Raw genomic sequence first — 20175 nt, forward strand, 5'->3', positions numbered from 1 at the left:
CATGCAAGAAACACTGCAGAATCTATCTTGGCTTTGAGCCCTAGGGGCAAAACCGTGAACAAAAAAATGAGGCCAGTTCAGTTATATAAACTTTCATTAATCACCCCCTCTGTGAAAAGCGCTACCAAATTGGGCAATGTCGAGGGACCTGTTCTTGCCCTCAGGTAGCTTCCAGTCTAGTAGGAGTCTTCATCTTCAGTTGCCTGTTCTTCTTAGAACTCCCAGTCAGGGAAGGCTCACTTCTTTGAGACCCACCCAAAATACTCCCCACTTCCCTAAGGAGCCTAAGAACTTAACACATCCCAATCCAGTATCAAACTTCCAGTCCCCCTAGGAACTGTGACTCTTCCTCTTTTTGTCTCATTTGCTCAAGTCAAGGAAGAGGTTGTAGGGAGAAGGGGGGAGGAAGGAGGGGTGACTGCTTCCAACAATAACAGAGCTGGAATAGGAAGGGAAAGTTAAGATCCCAAGATCGCCAAATGAAACTGGACTGTTAGCAGTGAATGTACAAAATAGGACCTGAGAGTTCTAGCAGACATAACTACTCATGGACGTGACTACTAGAAAAGGACTTTTCCCTAGACAGGTAAAGGGAGTGGAGGAAGGGGGGCTCTGCTGGGGAGGCCAGTGAAGGCTGGTGGTAAGCTGAAGAAGCGAGCCGGATTCCCATAGTTTTCCAAAGGCTCCAGTCTGACTGGGTCCTAATGACTTTAAATGTGGCATCTGCCTCCTATTCTCTATAAGGGAAGGAGCCTCAAACCCCGAGCCAAACTCTGAAGAATCTGGATGAGTTGGTGGGGGCTTTGGAAACGGGAGCCACGGGGTTCTGTCCAATGGCTTGCTAGTAGGAACAAAACTTGGGTGCCCTTTCTGCAGCCCGGGGCTTCTCAACAACCTGCAGCACCAAGAGGGAGACTTCCTGTACCTGCTGTGTTTGGGTAGCAGCTTTAGGGAAGGGAAGAAGAGTTAGCCACATTGTTAGTATGGAAGTGTTTGGAAATCACAGGATAAATCCATTAATCTCATTGCCTCATAGAATGGCTTCACAGCAGATTGTGACCCATTATCTTCTGCTCTCTCTCCTCCTCCAGATGCTGCTGTCTTTATTGCTCTTGGGCTTTCTCCTCTTGGGGGAAAAGGGTAAGCATGGCTTCCATAGGTCAGGTTAACTCTCAGGCTCTCGGGTCTTTGTGTTGAGGGAAGAGAAGAATGATAGACCAGAGCTCAGCAGGTCTCGCTCTTCAGTTCATAGGAGTGGAACATCTGGAACCCAGATATCCTACCTCATCCATCCCCATCCCACCTAGCCCTAGGAAATGTCCCAGATGCTCTTCTTCTCCTAAGCCCTGCACTTCCTCAGGACCATAGTGATGCGGGGGATGCGGGAAAGGAAAGGTAGCCCCATGGAGAGTCCAGAATCCAGGAGAGAGAGGATTAGGAAAAGGGAAAGGTATTTCAGCAGAATTATCCTATGTCAGTCTTTGCTGAGGCAGGATGGAAAGAGGGAGAAAGTGGAGAGATCACGTGATTCTCACTTGTACCCCACTTTTCTGCCTTTCCAAGTGTGCTGACCTACCAAATAAGAAGACTCAGGTTTGGGTCCTGGATTCGGCACCAACTAGCTGTGTGACCCTGAACACATTCCTTCCCTCTGTGGGGCTCAGTTTCCTTGAGTAAAACAAGGGGATTAGAACAGAGCACTGTTACCATTCTGTGTTTCACATCCACTGTCTCGTTTGTGAACCAGGCAAGACATATTTAGAAGATTAAAAAATCGAGTTCCAGAGTGGGGATCTGGCTGTAATCAATGGCAGAGTCAGGATAGAATCCAGGGTTCCTCACTCCAAGCCCTGTTGGTGGAGCCTCTGAAGCAAAGGGCAGACAGGATGGTAGAGACGGATCAGGGGAGTAGGTGGCCTCCTTCAGGAGCTGCTCTCATGGCTGTTCATGTTTGTTGGCAGCAAACAGCATGTCCCTGGAATCTCGTATTGTGGGGGGCTGGGCTGCCCAGAGGGTGCAGTGGCCGTGGCAGGTGAGCCTCCGGGAGCATGGCCAGCATGTGTGTGGGGGCTCCCTCATCAGTCATCAATGGGTACTGACCGCTGCCCACTGTGTGCCCAGGTGAGTCACCTCTGTAGCGGGCAGAGTGGGAGAGGGAGAGGAGGGAGGACACAGGCTGCTAGTCCTTGGCAGGAATTACCCCTCCTCTGAGGAAGGTACCAAACAGGAAGGTTGGGGTTGACAGGAGAGAATGATAAAATGTCAGGCCTGAAATGGACTTCTGGGATCATCAAATCCAATTCCCTTATTTTACATCAGAGGAACTTGAGGACCACCAAAGGTTAGTGACTTGCTCAAGATCCCACATACCTATAAGCATTGTAATCCATCTTTTCTTGCCTTAACAAAAACAAAAAAGAACAAATTCTGTTCTCCATTATAGACATAAACAATTCCCACTAGAGTTACCAGGAGCCAGGCACAGTGAAGATCAGAACTAAAAGGACACCCTAACCATCACCTGGTCTACCACTCTCATTTATATATAGCAACATAAACTGAGAACTAGACAGGTGAAGTGACTTGCCCAAGGCCATACACGTAGCAAGCATCACAGCTGGAATCTGGCTCCAAGACCAATACTCTTCCCATTACTGGAATAGGCTCACAAGCACAGCAGAACTCACAAATCCAAAAGATCATTGTCCCTTTGGGCTACTGACTGCATACCAGATGGAGTTCTGGCCTAGGAATCAGGATATCTGGATTCTTGTCCTGGTTCTGCTAATGACCCACTTGTCCTTCAGCAAGTTGTTGTCCCTAGCTGGGTCTCAGTCTCCTCATCTGTAAAGTGAGTGGGTGGGATCTGATGATATCTTCAGAGCCTTCTGGCCTTGAGATTCTCTGGATCTTTTCCTTGAAAATGGCCTAAGTGAGGGGCAGCTAGGTAGGACAGGAGATAGAGTGCCAGGCCTGGGGTCAGGAGGACCTGGGTTCAAATATAGCCTCAGACATTTCCTAGCTGTGGGACCCTGAGCCAGTTGCTTAACTCTATTTGCCTAGACCTTGTCCTTCTGTCCTAAAGTTGTTAGTAGGACAGAAAGTAAGAGGTTTGTTTTGTTTTTTTTTTTTAATATCCAGAGTGAGCAGTTTTGTGGGAATCCACCTGTAGTTTCCCATGGTGCCTCCTGGCAAGGGGTCACTCCTCCTTTAGGAGGTTAAGTTTATGATCTGTTAGTTAGACCATCATGATAATTATAATCACTTGCATTGTCAAGAGCATTGGCAGGCACTCAAAGCGTCTTCCTCAGCCACCTGGAAGGTCACACTAGTGCTATTTGTCCCTGTTTTACAGGTTATAGAATTTAAGGTTCAGAAAGGGCCAGGGACTTGCTTGCCTTCGGTCTCCTAGCGAGGAAATATCAGGACTATCACGGCCTCAGATCTTGTGTTGGGAAACCAGCTTGTGTTTGGTTTTTTGGCCTACCGACCCCTGTTTCTGCCTTTGACAGCTCCCTGCATCCCTGGGACCTGCAGATCCAGCTGGGGGAACAGATCCTCTATACCAGGCCCCACTACTCCGTCTTGGTTCCTGTGAGTCGCATACTGTTGCACCCCCATTATGATGGGGATGCCCTTCATGGAAAAGACATTGCATTGCTGAAGATCGCGAGACCTGTACCTTTCTCCAACTTCATCCGGCCCGTCACTCTGGCCCCACCTGGCACTCAGGTCCCACCGAAGACCCTGTGCTGGGTGACCGGCTGGGGGGATATCAGGAAAAATGGTGAGATGGAGGGAAGTGGGATTGGAGTGCCCCATTCATGCCATATACACACACGTAGCATTTGAGGGAGCAGCACCAGAAAAGATTTCCTTAAACCAGATGGGTTCAGGGGACCCCTTTGCATCCCCCAAGGAAAGCTCTCTTCCTTCTAGATCTGACCTAGACCCCAAGTTCTGTCCTTTAGGCGAAGCATCACCCTCTGCAAGCTCTCCTCTTTAAGCATAAACTTCCTGAGAAGAAGGACTTGGTCTAACAATATCCATCCTGGGGACCCTGCACTGGGTCCATCAGCCGCTAGCAATAACACAGGGGGAAGGTGAGGGATAGCTTTGAAACTTGGGTGCTCTGAAATCAAGACCCAGAAGAGAAATAAAATAGGGGGAAGCACGAGCTGTCCATCCCTGCCCGTGAGACAGCTACCTCCAAGGCGGTCCCCGAGGCCCTTTGCATCAGGAGTCCGCGCTTCCCCTCTCCTGCCCTTGCCCGCAGTGCCCCTGCCTCGGCCCTACCCGCTGCAGGAGGTAGACGTACACGCCGTGGACACACAGACGTGCCGAGTCCTCTATGATCCGGAGCCCATCGGAGATGAGATGCTGTGTGCCGGCCAAGCCCGAGGGCGTAAGAGCTTCTGTGATGTGAGTCAGCCCAGCCCCTCCTCCCCCTAAAGCTCAGCTCTCAGCCAGGACTCCTCATCTCCGGACTGCTCTGCTATGGCATGTCAAGCTCCCCGAGATCCGAGGACACAAACACCCCTTCTCTAGCCCCGCTGGAGCCCAGAGGACCACAGACCATAGAACTTGAAGGGACTATTGAAGTCACCGATCCAATCCCTCATTTCTTTGGTGGGCTGTGCAATATGACTGAGATCAAGAGAGGGGAAAAGATTTGTCCAAGGCCACACAATAACGTAGGGGCTACGGCTAGACTCAAGTGTCTCTCAGACAGTCAGTCACGGCCCACTCTTCTTGACCCCATGGGGATTTCTTGGAAAGAATTCTGGAGCGTTTTGCCATTTCCTTCTCCTTTTGCCAGAGGTTAAGTGACTTGCTCAGGGTCACACAGCTAGGAAGTGTTTGAGGCTGGATTTGATCTCGGGTTTACTGACTACAACCCTACTTCTCTATCCACTGAGCCACCTTGCTGCCTCTTAGACCCAAATACAGGTACTTTTTATTCATAGTCCAGAGGTCTATTGACTGCCCCAAATACCTCTAACTAACTTAATTTTTTAATTAAAAAGATATTTTATTTTACCAATTACAGTAATAGCAAATTTCCACATATTTTTTCCAAAGTTATATGATTCAAATTGTCTCCCTCCCTCCCTTCTCTCTCTAGTCCTAGAGTTGACAAGCAATTCCATCTGTAACCCTAAAATTAAAGAAGATGAATAATTACCTAATAGCATTCAAGTCAGTTTGTAATAAGTCCTTTTATTCGATGCTTTAACATTTACTAAGCACCTTCCTCACATCAGTTCTGTGAAGTAGGTAGAACATCTTGTATTGTTCCCATTTTGTGGTTAAGAAAAACTGTGTATACACCTCCTTGCTGGCATTGTGGGTGGGCTGGTTTGGGAATAAGACACAGAGACTCTAATCCATATTTTTCCAGTTACTTACTGTGGGATTAATAAAAACTGAGTCTTAGACCACAAAGGTGAACCAGCCGGACTACAGACCTATTTGGAATTTAGGACATCTTTTCTTTCCTGCCTTCCTTGACCTTTCCTCACTGACCCCTAGAGCTTCTGGAGAGGGGTACAATCGCCTTTCCCTGCTATTATCAGCCATCTTGGTCTAGACACCTCCTTGCCTTCTTCCTAGCTCATCTGATGATAGAGAATAAGAATTTCTCTGTTAAGCTTATTAGCATTTAAGGGAAATAAGATAAATCCAAACTAATCCATCGTCGGGGAAGCAGGAAGGCAGCAGCAACTACTAACAATGTGTTGCCCACCCTGGGACTACTTGGAGAAGCACAGAAAAGAAAGGAGAGACCTGTGTTTGGGGCCACTGTTTCTAAACTGGCCCTAATACCACTGTGATTAAAGTGACTGTGTGGGACGATGAGAGAGAAAGAAAGTGTGAAGTAGGAGGACCTTGAGTCCTTTTATTCTCTTGGGCGTTCCCATCTCTGAGTTCACTGGGTCCTGGCAGCCAGAGACCCCAGAACACTGAAACAGCACGTGGCATTGACCGATTACAGATCCCACAAATATTATTCTAAGAGATCTCTTCTCTGTTCATACTCATTGGTGCAGACCTCTGGAAGAAAGAGTCCCTCCCATAGAGCTGCCATTTAGCCCAATCCCCTGCACAAAAATCTCCCTTCTTGCCTTTAAGGAAAAACAGTGCCCGACCTTCCAACTATGCCTGCAACCCTGTTCCTGGTTCTACTACCATGGAAAGCCAGTGCCTTACTGGTCCCTTCCATCAGGGTCTGCCTTCTAAGTGCCATCAGTTGTGGTTATTTTTCAAGATACTATTTGGTTCTGGGAAATATTGCTCATGTTTCTTCTTCAGGAGAACTATTCACTGTGGTCCTCACAGGATCCCAATAGGCTACATACATGCCAAACCCAGACCTTCTCTCTTACTCAGTCATAGCCAAATACGATCCTTGCCAACACTAACGAAAGTGCCCCATCTACGAGATGACACTGGAAAAGTCCATTCCTCTCTCTGGGCCTTGTTTTCTTCTCTACAGTTATCTCTGTGTTGTCCATATCACAAAATATATATATTATATAATAGATAATATAATGGATGAAGCAGGGTTTTGCAAACTGAAATAAATGAGTTTACTGTCTTCTTCCTTCTCCTTCACCCAGGGTGACTCTGGGGGCCCTCTTGTCTGTCAACTGAGAAACAGAAGTTGGTTCCAGGTGGGTGTGGTGAGCTTCACCAGAGGCTGTGCTGAGCCTCAGTTTCCAGGTGTGTACTCCAGGGTCTCGTCCTTTGTACCCTGGATCCGTCAGTATGTGCCTCTGCCCCGAGCATCAGTGTGACTCCCCCCTGAGCTCTGGTGACCTCAGAATCAAGACACAGTTTTCCGATTGCTGGTCTTGCTGTCTTCCTACTGATTCAAAGTTTTCCCTCTCCCCATCCTAGACTCTGCCTTGAGTCCTTCCTGCTTTCCTCAGTTCTTCTATTCTCTCTCATATGTTCCCTGCCCCATGCACTTGCCTCCATCACAGCCCCATTCATGTCCTGGGCCCAAGCTCCAGGAAGGGAAAAAACAACCTGAAGTGGAGGGGCTCAGAGGAAAAGAAGAAGGATTTGGCACACGGAAAAGAGTGGAGAATTGATGGGTAAAGATTTTTTGGTCCGTAGGTGCTCACTGGCTGTGGGCTGCACTGGAAATGGGATGAGGCCGAAGAAAGGAAAAGGGGAGGGCAAATGGACTGTTGATGGAGTGGGTATGAGGCCTGGGGTCCCACTATCTTCTAAAAAGGAATTAAACTATTAAACTGTCTGCAAAGAAACTTCCTTGTGGATCAGCTCAGTCAACTGTCTACTAGCCAGGTATTTCCTGAATGTTCCCAGCTGTAGTTAGGAAACTCATTCAAATGGAAGCTCTGAGGCTATTCACCCCTGGGGTCCCTCCTCAAACCAGGGATCTCAGCTTAGGGATGGGAGTATCAAGATGGAAAGGGCAAGAGGGCAGCGGCCGTAGGGATAGGGACTAGAGAAGTAGGTTAGACATGGTCTTTCAGCATGTTTTTCCTTCATCTTTCCTTTGTGCCTAGCCCTGTGTTTTGCTCCTCAGAGAGAGAACTGTCTCCTTCACTGGGCATTCTTCCTTAATAGTAGATACAAGGGGAGCCTCAAAATTATGTCATCAGTCCAGAGTCTGAAAGTCAGCTGGGCAACATAGTGGATAGGATACTATATGTGTGACTGAGAGGCCTTGGAGTCAAATCTCACCTCAGATAATTACTAGCTGTGTGACCTTGGGCAAGTCATTTAATATCTCTGTGCCTCAGTTTCCTCATCTATAAAATGAAGGGACTGAACGTGTTGACCTTTAAGGTCCCTTCCAGCTCTAAATCTATGCACCCAACACAAGGCTGGTTCTCATCTGCCCCCACTGAACCTTGCCCCCTGAGAAACGTAAGGACCAAACACATCCCTGTGCCAATGCCAAGGGCTCTGATCCAAAGGCAGTTGTATAAACTCACACAAAAGGTCAGGCCAGGAAGGGATCCCGGATGCTGGAATGGTGAAGCAGCTTCTGGAGGTATCCCAGCTTCAGAATCACACAGAGCCTTCATTTGGAATTTACACTTTCTGGTGTGAAACAGCTTTTGATCAGATTTCCAGCATAAACCAGCCCCTTTCCTGATGATGGCTGACATAATCTAATCCCACAAGGGGCTGAGACTTTACCTGGTCCCTGAATGATAAGAAGGAATTGGTTAAAGCAGAGACTATGGCATGGATATCCTCTTGGGGACATAACCCAGAGAGCATAAGGGATTATCAGAAGACTAGTATGTGTGAAGGAGAAAGTATAGTATAGAAGAAAAAGGGGAGGGGAGGACAGGCTTCAGTCTAGGGCTAGAATACAGTCAACCTGGAAAAGCAATTAGCACTTAGCCAACTTGGGTTGGGGTTGAGAGACCTGGGATTGGAGGTCAAGTTAAATTCATTCATTTATTCAACAAGAATATATTTTATTTATTCATTAAGTGCTTACTCTGTGCTGGGCTCTGTACTAGGTATGGGAGATAGGCAGAAAAAAAATGGAAAAGTTCCTGCCTTCAAGGAGCTCACATTCTATTAAATCAGAAACCTAGCTCTCAACCGAAGGCCTTAGAGGAGATGGATTGAGGTTCTGAGTTTATAAAGCAATTGAATGGGGTCATGCCTAGAAAAAGCCCATGGAGGCAAACACCAAATCACTGAGTCACAGCTGTTCCATGAGAGGGGTACGGTAACTGGTTTTCTGGACCATGAATCTCCTCAGTGATCCTTATGTGGACGTCATTCCTGGAAGAAAAGCTCCGAGTACTCTATCCAGGGAAGTGCTCCTCTTTCATGGGTACATACTTCCAGACAGAATAATGGGGAAAATTCTTGGAAGAAGATTCATTGAGTGGCTACCAACCCCTCCACTAGCAGGCCCTCTAGCTCCAATGCATCAGAAGCAAGTTCAGTGTAATTCAATTCGACAAACTAATTAAATGTTTCCTGGGTACAAGGCCCTTTTTTTAGGTGCTAGAGAGTACAAAGAGAAATGGGACAAAGATCCTACTCTAAAAAAGGGAGGAAAAGACATTTCTACACATGGCTACAACACAAGGGATATATAAAGGCCTACTGGAGGAGGTATTATTTGAAGGTTTATTAGAAGGAAGGAATAAAGAATAATCTATGTCTCTCTGCCTTCCATAACCTCACAGGGGCCTCTGGTAGCAGCTTTTAGTATTTTCCAATACCACTTACAAGCATAGAATCTTTGAATCTCAGAATCAGAAGGGAACTAACTGAGAGACTCTCGAGTCCAGCCCACATATGATCATGTATTCCCCCTATGACCTCACTAACAAAGGGCCATCCAATCTTGAAGACCTCCCATTCCAGAGAACTCACTACCTCAATGTCCTAGACTCAAGGGGCTAATTCCAAGGGCTGAAGAGGCGATCATTCTCCCCTACCCATTCTCACACATCTAACACTAAAGGTCTCTAATCATTATCATATGACAAACTCTACTTCAACAGTCCTGAAAGATGAAAGCAAAAACCAATCTATAACTCACTGTTATTCCAATGGGTCTTATTGAAGTGTGCATTCCAGCTAGTGGAATTTCAGAGGGACAGAAATGCAGGGAGCTTGAAAGCTTCCAGGACCCCTCGATGCTTCTAGGTGAGGAGGAGAATCCTCTGGGCCTATAGAGTCCTCCACCAGCCACCACCCTATAGAAATATCATCATCCATGCAATTGTCATAGACTAACTCTTCAGGAGCTCCTGCTTACCCAGAGAAAAAACTGTACTTCTCCTTAATTTATCAATAAAAGATTATCGTTGTAATTAGCCATGAAGGTTTGGGAGCACTAATTGGCCAGGGAATATGCAGCTGAGCCTATGACAGTCCTTTGGTTCTCCTATAATATTTTATTGCAGTTTTTCCCAATTAACTGTAGAGTCAATTTTTTTTTAAACCCTTGTACTTTCGGTGTATTGTCTCATAGGTGGAAGAGTGGTAAGGGTGGGCAATGGGGGTCAAGTGACTTGCCCTGGGTCACACAGCTGGGAAGTGGCTGAGGCCGGGTTTGAACCAGGACCTCCTGTCTCTAGGCCTGACTCTCACTCCACTGAGCTACCCAGCTGCCCCCCTAGAGTCAATTTTTAACATTCGTTTTCTGACATTTTGCAATCCAAATTCTCTTCCTCTCTCTCTCTCTCTCTTCCCACCATCTGCAAGGTGGCAAGCAATCTGATATAGGTTTTATATGTGCTCTCATGAAATACATATTTCCATTTCAACATGTTGCAAAAGAAAACAAATATTGCACATATAAAAACATTCATGAAAGAAAGTGGAAAATGGTATCCTTCCATCTGCATTCAAACTCCATCAGCTCCCTCTATGGCAGGGGCTAACACTTCAATATGAGTCCCTTGGAGTTGTCCTGGAACCTTCCATTGCTGATAATAAGCAAGTTATGACAGTCTTCTGGTTTTCATGGTTTATCTTTCAGGCAACTCAGCCTTGGCATGATTTCAATGAGTTCAGTGAAACAGGTCATTCTCTTAAAGGGAGACCTATAATTGGGCACTTTCTCAAATTTAGCCTAAAGACCTTCAGAGGCAGCTATTATCTTAGTAAGGGCAAATCCCTCAGTTTAGGAACTAATAATCATTCTGAGAATGACCTTGGAAGTAGCAACTATTTTCCTAGAGTGGGGGAGGGAGAGAGATGACTCCTCAAAAAAAGAAGAGAGAATTTCTTTAAAAAATTAAAAAGGGGGCAGCTGGGTAGCTCAGTAGATTGAGAGCCAGGCCTAGAAATGGGAGATCCTAGGGTCGAATATGGCCTCAGACACTTCCCAGCTGTGTGACCCTGGGCAAGTCACTTGACCCCCATTGCCTACCCTTACCACTCTTCTGCCTTGGAGCTAATACAAAATATTGACTCTAAGACAGAAGGTAAGGGTTTTTTTTAATTAAAATTAAAATTAAAAATTAAAAAGTTTTTTTTAAAAAAAGATTTGAATGCTTAGTATGCAAGCTATGAAATTATTAAGTGGTTATACTTCAAAGAAAACAACTCAACATGCAAGAGAAAAAACATAAAAATGAACCATACTTATTACAAAAGTTTCTTCTACTTAAAAAGGAGTTTCCTAAACTAGGGGTGGCACAGGAAGTTTCTGCATGTAATAAGTAATTGTTACAGGGACTTGGGCTATCACATAGCTTCTAAAAAGTCAATCAACGGCACTTTGAACATTGAGGCAGGTTGCAACAGTCAAAACAGGGTCTTGAATAAGGAAGAGCTACCCAGGATCCTTAGAAAACAACTCCTTTCGTTCCTGAATGGCTCTTGTTAGGAATGTCTTCTCTTTTTTGCTCAGAAATCTGCCTCCTTGTAAGTTGTCATCCTTTCCCCCCCATGCCACTTTTGTCCCAGTTCTGCCTTCTGGAACCACATAGAACAAGTCTAATCGCTCTTGTTCAGTCGTTTTTCAGTGATGTCTGGCTCCTTGTGACGCCATTTGAGGTTTTCTTTGCAAAGATACTGCAATGGTTTGTCATTTCCTTCTCCAGTTCATGTTACAGTTGAGGAAACTGAGGTAAACAGAGTTAAGTGACTTGCCCAGAGTCACACAGCTAGGGGCTATAGTCAGACTTGAACTCAGGAAGAGGAGTGTTCCTGACTCCAGATGGGGCACTCTATCCACTGCACCACCTACCTGCCCCCCAGTCACTCTCACTCTTGACAGCCCTTCAAATACTTGTAGGCTTCTATATGGTCCCTAATAACTCTGTTAGGTTCCAGGCTAGATATTCTCAGTATATCGAGCTGATTCTTGCATCGCAGTGTTGATCTCATTCACCTTCCTAGCTTTCCTTCTTTAGAAATGTTCCTTTTGCCAGTGTTTGATGTGGCAGCCAGAAAGGAACCTAATACTTTAGACGGTCTTCAGAAGAAAAGGACTGTGGGAAGATCACCTCCCTTATAGGAGGTAACTAGAGTTTTGTAAGGAATCCAGCTCTAGCCTGAGGCATCTCTGAACCTTACAGGCTTCCTGGAAACTCCAGCTCAGCCTTGGGGGTCAAAATGTCGTTGCCCCAATCTTTCTCTTCAATAAACTTGTAAACAAGCAGCCAATCAGGAATGGAGGTAGATAGTCAGAGAGCCAGGTATGGGGGACAAATACACAGGCAGAATGCCAACCAGACATGCAGATGAGCAGGCAAATGAACATATAGACCAGTGATTCCCAAAGTGGCCGCTACCACCCCCTGGTGGGTGCTGCAGCAATCCAGGGAAGTGGTGATGGCCACAGATGCATTTATCTTTCCTATTAATTGCTATTAAAATTTTTTAAAAATTAATTTCCAGAGGGCTAAGTAATATTTTTTTCTGGAAAGGGGGCAGTAGGCCAAAAAAGTTTGGGAACCACTGATTTAGACAAATAGACACCTGGCAAGCAGAGGAGCAAGCAGGTAGACTGACAGATGGATGGTTGAGCTGGCAGGCATCCTCAGACAGGTAGTTCAGCTAGTCGGGAAAACAGCATGAAAGGGCAGCCATGTAAGTGTCTTTTTAAGTACCTATTATGCTAGCCCCAACACTAAGCACTGGGAATATAAAGAAGGGGGAAAAAAACACTTTTTAAATATCTCAGAGGCTGCCATGTGGTTAAGTGTTTAGAGTGCCAGGCCTCAAAACAAGAGATGCTACATTCAAATCTGGCCTTAGCCACTTCCTAGCTGTGTTACCTGGGCAAGTCACTTAACCCCCATTGCCTAGCCCTTACTGCTCTTCTGCCTTGGAACCATTATACAGTATTGATTCTAGACAGACAGTAAGGGTTTTTAAATAAATAAATAATATATGTATATATTGCCCCAATTAAAACAATTTTTAACATTCATTTAAAAAAACTTTGAGTTCCAAATTCTCTCCTTCCCTTCCTCTCTTCCCTAAGCCCTAAGAAAATAAGAAATTTATCGCAAGTTATATATGTGTGATCATGGCCATATTGTGGGAAAAGACATCCAAAAAAAATATGAAAAAAATAAAGTGAAAAGTAGCATGCTTCAATCTGCATTTAGACCCAATCATTTCTTTTTCTGGAGATATATAGCATTTTTTATCATGAGTCTTTCAGAATTGCCTTGGATCATTGTATTGCCAAGAATAGTTAGATCATTCACAGTTGATCATCACATAATACTGATGTCATTGTATACAATGTTCTCCTGGTTCTGTTCATTTCACTTTGCATCAGTTCATGTAAGACTTTTCAGGTTTTTCTGAAAGCATCCCACTCTTCATTTTTTATAGCACAGTAATATTATATAACAAATATATACCAAATATACAGTTATATAGTCATTCCCCAATTGATGGGCATCCCCTCAATTTCCAATTCTTGCCACCACAAAAAGAGCTGCTATAAATATTTTTGTACAAATAGATCCTTGTCTCTTTTTTAAAAATCTCTTTGGGATACAGACCTAGTAGTAGCATTGCTGGATCAAAGAGTTTGACGGTTTTGTAACTCTTTTGGTATAGTTCCAAATTGTTCTCCAGAATGATTGGATCAGTTCACAACTTCACCAACAGTACATTAGTACAAAATAATGTAAAAGGGAAATTTTATGGTTGGACTAAATATTTAAGAGTTTGGTCACCAGGAATTGATTACTCAATTCCAAATTAAAGACTCAAGTCAGAATGACTTTTAGGGTAGTTTGTTTACAAATAGGAAAGAGTGAAAGCAAGGGAAATGAGAGAGAGAGAGAGAGAGAGAGAGAGAGAGAGAGAGAGAGAGAGAGAGAGAGAGAGAGAGAGAGAGAGAGAGAGAGATCATTATTTCGACCTGGTCCAGAGGTCCTAACTAGGCAGGGCTTCAGAGGCCCCAGCAAAGGGGGGCACAGAGGTTAATTAAGGCTTCTAGCCACGAGGCCTCCTCTAAGACAAGAGGCTTCTTCGGAGGCTGGTGCCTCCAGAAAAGCCAAGGAAAGGGAGTCAGTCAGCCTTTCACTCACCCACGTGACAATCCAAAAGGAAGCAGTCTGAGGTCTCAACTCAAGCTCCTCCAAGGCCAAGTTCAAAGGGCAAAATCCCTCTCACAGGAAGTTACCATCATATTTAAAAGATAGTTCTTTGAGTCACTTCCCATGTCTACCTTCCAGTTAAACATGGACAAATGGCAGCTTTAACCTTGCTTCAGACTGCCCAGGGGGCAGTGATTTGTTTTTGATTTGTCACTCGCTAGCACAGGTGGGTCATAGATACTCCCCCACCCTGCCTTCGCCACTTAATCCTAAATGGAGTGGGGTGTATACATTCCTAGTGGTTAATGTCTAAAGAATAAATAGGGAAGAGCTGATTCCACCTTCTTGATAACAACAATAAAACAAAAACCACTGCATTGGTATCCCAATTTTCCACATCCCCTCCAACATTTATCATTTTCCTTTTCTGTCATATTAGCCAATCTGATAAGTGAGAGGTGGTAACTCAGAGTTGTTTTAATTTGCATTTTTCTTTTTAATCAATAATTATTTAGAACATTTTTTCATGTGACTATAGATAGCCTTAATCTCTTCTAAAAACCACCTGTTCATATCCTTTGAACATTTGCTAATAGAGGAGTGACTCATATTCTTCTAAATTTGACTCATTTCCCTATAGAATTGAGAAATGAGGACTTTATCAGAGATTCATGCTATAAAAAAGATTCCCAAATTTCTGCTTTCCTTCTAATCTTTGTTCCATTGGGTTTATTTACATGAAAACTTTTAATTTAATGTAATGAAATTATCCATTTTACATCCTATAATGCCCTCTCTCTTGTTTGCTTATAAATTCTTCCCTTACCCATATATTTGACAGGCAAACTATTCTATGCTCCCCTAATTTGCTAATGGTAAGTACCCTTTATATCTAAATCATGTAGCCATTTCGACCTTATCTTGGTATAAATTGTAAGATGTTGGTCTATATCCAGTCTCTGCCATACTTTTTTTTTTCTAGTTTTCTCAGCAATTTTTGTCATATAATGATTTCTTGGCCCAATAGCTTGGATCTTTGGCTTTATCAAATAACTATGGTCATTTGCTACTATTTATTAAGTAGCTAATCTATTCCACTGATCCATCACTCTATTTCTTAGCCAGCACCTGATTGTTTCTTTTTAAACACTTAACTTCTGTCTTAGAATTAATTCTGTAGGGGGCAGCTGGGTAGCTCAGTGAATTGAGAGCCAAGCCTAGAGACAGGAAGTCCTAGGTTCAAATCCAGCCTTAGATACTTCCCAGCTGTGTGACCTTGGGCAAGTCTCTTAACCCCCATTGCCTAAAACAAAAGGAAAAAAGAGAATTAATTCTATATTGGTTCCAAGGTAGAAGAGTAGTAAAGGCTAGACAATCTTCTGTCTGTTCTCTCAGCCAAGAACAAATCTAATCACCCTTCCACAAGAGACACTTTCAAATACTTGAAGACATCTTTCTGGAGTTCCCTCCCTGCCTCCCAGACCTTTTCCAAAGTATAGATATCAGTTCCTGATTCCTTCAACCAGTCTTTGCCAGGAATTCTTCATTATCCTGGTCAATCTACTGTGGATATCTTCCAGCATATCAATGTTCCTCCTAAAATGGTGTGCCAATGCTTCTCAAATTAAAATGCTAATGATCTGATTAATAAGGGGAAACTTATGAGTAGAATATGACATGAACTATCAGTCACAAACACAAACCAAGCAATTTTGATGAATTGTTTTCAGTTAAAGTACTTTGAGGAAAGGTTGTTGCAATATGTCTACTGGGTAAAAACTAAATGTATCAAGAAAGTAAATGTATCTAACACATTCCCTTCTTATGCTTGCTTTAATGCTTGCATGCCTCAGTGGATCAATGATTAAATATTTGTGGGTACTCTTTCCTACAGGGCAGGTTTTTAACCTACCTACCTATAGTTATCTTTTGTAAGTATTAAGCTCCTATTAAGTGCCAAGTACTTTACAAATATTATCTCATTTGATCCTTCTAACAACCCAATGATATAGGAGCTATTATCCTCATTTTATAGTTGAGGAAACTAAGGCAGAGATTAAGTGACTTTCTCAGGTTCACAGAGCTAGTAAGTGTCTGAGGCTGGATTTGAACTTGAGTCTTCCTGACTCCAGGTCTAGCACTCTCTCCTAATTTTTTGGTCCTAGGCAACTTATTTGTTGCCTCAGTTTCCTTACTTGTAAAATGATCTGGAGAAAGAAATGGCAAGCCACTATAGTATCTTTGCACAAGAAAACCCCAAATGGGATGATGAAGAGTCAAACATAATTGAAATTACTGAAGAACGAAATAAAAATATTCTTTTTTCTTTCCATTTGTGTTTTTTTACATGGCAACTACATTGTCAGGACATAAATATTTCTTGAGTTGTTTGTACAATATTGCTTAATAAATAGAACCATTGGGCATTTCTTTTGGTCTTTGGGCACCATAAAAATTATTGAGACACTAACTTTCCAGTGAATTTAGAAAGCTTGGGAACCTTTGGGTTATCTATCTGTTATCCTCTGATCTGATTGTATGACTGGCCCACATCTTTTTCTACAGGTTTCTGCCTATAGCTTTTGTCATTTCTTGACATCTCAAGATCATCATTATGGATGTCACTTTGTATATTACAATATAAAAGAATGCTATCTGCAGGAGATTATGGTTTTTGTGCTAAATCTATTTGTTTCTATCCAAAATCTAATCCAACCCAAAGATTGTTCAGTAGGGATTTGCAAATTGTGAGACCTATGATTAGGAATACAAAGAGAAAAATATAATAAATTCCCAGCCCTCAAGGAGTTTATGTTCTCCAACAGGCAAACAGAAAGAACACTGGACCTGGTGTCAAAGAATCATTTCTGTTCCTCAATACCTATAGGACCTTTGACAAATTACTGAACCCCCTCTAGCTTTCACTTTCCTCATCTAAAAAAAGACGGGTTTGGACAACAGTCTTTGAGGTTCTTAAATCTATGATACCACAAGGGATTGTGGATTCCATCGATTAATTTCAGGGAGTCTATGAACTTGAATGAGAAAAAAATTAAATCTTTTAGTTCAATATGACTGGTTTCCTTTCCCATCCTGTGTACTTTATTTCATGCAGTTAAAAATATGATTCTCAGAAGGGGTCTATAGTATTTGCCAAACCTTCAAAGAGAGTCTTTATTACAAAAAAAGTTTAGAAATCCCCAAGATAAGAAATTTTTAGTGGTGCTAGTATGCAGAGTTATGTGGCTTCCTCTTGCACCTTTCACAGGCATTGGAGAAAGGTTTAATTGTATAGGTTTAAACCTGGACCTTAGAGGCTGTTTCATATAACCAGTTCACTATATAGATGAGGAAACTGAGGCTGAAGGGGATTAATGGTCTCAGTCAAATGCATACAGTAAATATGATCCAGTATTTTAACCCAGTTTTAACCCAGTTCTTTGACTCCAACTCCAGCACCACAGTTTTGTCTCTTTCTGTTGCCAGATGATAATTTTCATGCTGTCAGGGTATTGCTGTTCCTAATTTACTGAAAATATTTACACACAATTGTCAGCTGAGAGCCAGAAGGTGGTGAGAGCTGTGGAGTGACTTGCTAGGATAACAAGCACTCCCCAGTAAGCAAGAGCTTTTGACAGCTATTTGGCATTCAAAAAACTTAAAGGCTCTTTAGGGCTGGCTCCTGGATGAATACAGTATGGTATTAACATTATTATTATCATCATCACTATCATCATTTTTATTATCATTTTAAAAATCATTACTGCCCTTCATCCTCTTGTCATTTTGGAACTGCCCTTCCATTTGAGCCTAGGATGTGACTTTAGTATCAGTCCCAGAAAAAGATAAGTCCTCTTGGAAGCCCAAGAAAGTAAAATGTTCTCTCTTTGTTCTTGTGATGAACTAGATACAGAACGCAGCCTTTTCAGTAGGCTCTGTTTTATGTGCTTTCCTGGCCCGACTGTTTTTTTCATTTTTTTTTAAACCCTTGTACTTCAGTGTATTGTCTCATAGGTGGAAGAGTGGTAAGGGTGGGCAATGGGGGTCAAGTGACTTGCCCAGGGTCACACAGCTGGGAAGTGGCTGAGGCCGGGTTTGAACTTAGGACCTCCTGTCTCTAGGCCTGACTCTCACTCCACTGAGCTACCCAGCTGCCCCCTTTTCATTTTTAAGTTCAAGTCAGAAAACTTTTATCAAGCACCCAATGGAAGCAGAGCACTGGGCTGGGATGAAGAATAAATACAAAGATCAGAAGCTACAATCCCTGCCCTCCTGAAGTTTATAATCTATTAGAGGGATATAACCCATAGACAAAGAGCTAGAAAGATCAGAAGCCACAATCCCTGTCCTCCTGAAGTTTGTAATCTACTAGAGGGATATAACCCAGATACAGAGATAGAAAGATCAGAAGCTACAGTCCCTGCCCCCCTGAAGTTTATAATCTACTAGACTAGTAACTAGAGGGATATAACCCATAGATCAGTGGTTCCCAAACTTTTTTGGCCTACTGCCCCCTTTCCAGAAAAAATATTACTTAGCCCCCTGGAAATTAAATTTTTTTAAATTTTAATAGCAATTAATAGGAAAGATAAATGCACCTGTGGCCATCACTGCTCCCTGGATTGCTGCAGCACCCACCAGGGAGCGGTGGCGCCCACTTTGGGAATCACTGATATAGATAAATAGTTACAAAGATTAGATATCATTCTCTCTCCCTTCCTGAGGCTTGCAATCTACCGGAGGGATATGATCCACTATAATATCAAGGAACAGGTGGTAGTTACTTAAGAGTAGTATAGACCAAAGATTTGTGAAATCTAAAAGGGAAAAGATCATTACCAGTTAAGGGGATCAAGGAAAGATTCATGAAGGAAGGGCCATTTGAGTTGCAGTTTAATAAAAAATGCCAAGATTTCAAATGTGAAAGACTGGGTCTTTAGTATTTGAAACTTTGATGTTATCTTTGACTTTTTCCTCTTCTTATCTCTTGTAACAGTGCTTCTAGTAAGGCTTGGCCTAGCCACAGTGAGAGGGAGAAAAAAGGAAACTAAGGTCAGGGCTAGAAAGTGTAGTTTCCTTCCCACTTCTCACCCCACAACCTACCCTCAGTAGAATTTTTAAGGATCTCTTGAGGGAGAGGAAAAGGGATTCATGAAAAGTAGGGATATAGTTTGACTCCATCACTTTTCTCTCCCCCTTTCCCCTCCCCCATGCAGGAATGGCAACTGGTAGTAGAAATATCTGCAGTTTCATTCCACAAACTCAAGTTTTCCAAAGGGAACCTGAAAAGCAAAAGCTAAAGGGACAGGCTTTAAGACTTATTATGAAGGGTGATTGTTCAGATTGCTGGAGTGTTAATACAAAAGAACTGATGTTCCTCTTTATCCCATGCCCTGCCTCACTTCAGAGGGATTCAACTGGCACCTTTATGGATTCATGTCTTTTTATTCTGTTAAAGACTGCAATGGATTGATCTCATAAAAATCTGTGGTTAGCCCTCTCCTTTGCACTTCTTTGCATCCCATTGTTAGTATCTTGAGAGTACAGGCAACTCCGGGAAGCCACTCAGGACAGAGAGACCTTTCCTAGCAGAAGGCTGGGGTCCAAACCCCCAATGCACATTAAGGAGTTTCCAATCTCTAGCTCCAGGCATAACCACGAGTCAGTATGTATTTCATAACCACATTTTCAAGCGCAGATTTACTACAAACTTGGGGCCTTTTAAATCTGCCTCATCAGACCACAAACCTGTGTAGCAGCCCTCAGGATTCCTTTCATATCATAATCAGTTACCAAGTCCTGTCGATTCTATTTTTGCTATATCTTTCCATCTGTTTCCTAGTCTCTATTGCTTCTACAACCACCTTACCACAGGCTTTCATTATCACTTACCTCAACGGCTTATTGCAAATGGCTTCCTCAGGGAAGCCTCTAAACTTTATCTCTAACTCATCCATAAATCCACTGCCAGATTATTTTCCTTTTGCATACGACATTCAGACATTGAAATTCAGTTGCATCCAACTCTTTGCGACCCTATTAGGGTTTTTTTCCCTTCCTTTCTCCTTCCTTTCCTCCCTCCCTTTCTTTCTTTCTTTCTTTCCTTCTTTCTTTCTTTCTTTCTTTCTTTCTTTCTTTCTTTCTT

At 43.2% G+C, this 20175-nt stretch overlaps 2 protein-coding genes across 2 annotated transcripts in view; both read left to right on the top strand.

Moving 5' to 3' along the window:
• Positions 1–547: 547 nt before the first annotated feature.
• Positions 548–6797, top strand: LOC123248651 (tryptase-like). Its single transcript, XM_044677498.1, has 6 exons — positions 548–586; positions 1092–1140; positions 1962–2121; positions 3513–3787; positions 4277–4422; positions 6621–6797. The coding sequence occupies exons 1-6, from the start codon at positions 548–550 to the stop codon at positions 6795–6797; spliced, it is 846 nt and encodes a 281-aa protein (XP_044533433.1).
• Positions 6798–19644: 12847 nt separating this feature from the next.
• Positions 19645–20175, top strand: part of PTX4 (pentraxin 4) — a 5823-nt gene continuing 5292 nt past the window's right edge. The window contains exon 1 of the mRNA XM_044677509.1: positions 19645–19695. Within this exon, the coding sequence (XP_044533444.1) occupies positions 19645–19695 (51 nt within the window). The remainder of the gene's footprint in view (positions 19696–20175) is intronic.

Source organism: Gracilinanus agilis, chromosome 1 (genome assembly GCF_016433145.1).
Source record: "Gracilinanus agilis isolate LMUSP501 chromosome 1, AgileGrace, whole genome shotgun sequence".
Lineage (NCBI taxonomy): Eukaryota > Metazoa > Chordata > Mammalia > Didelphimorphia > Didelphidae > Gracilinanus > Gracilinanus agilis.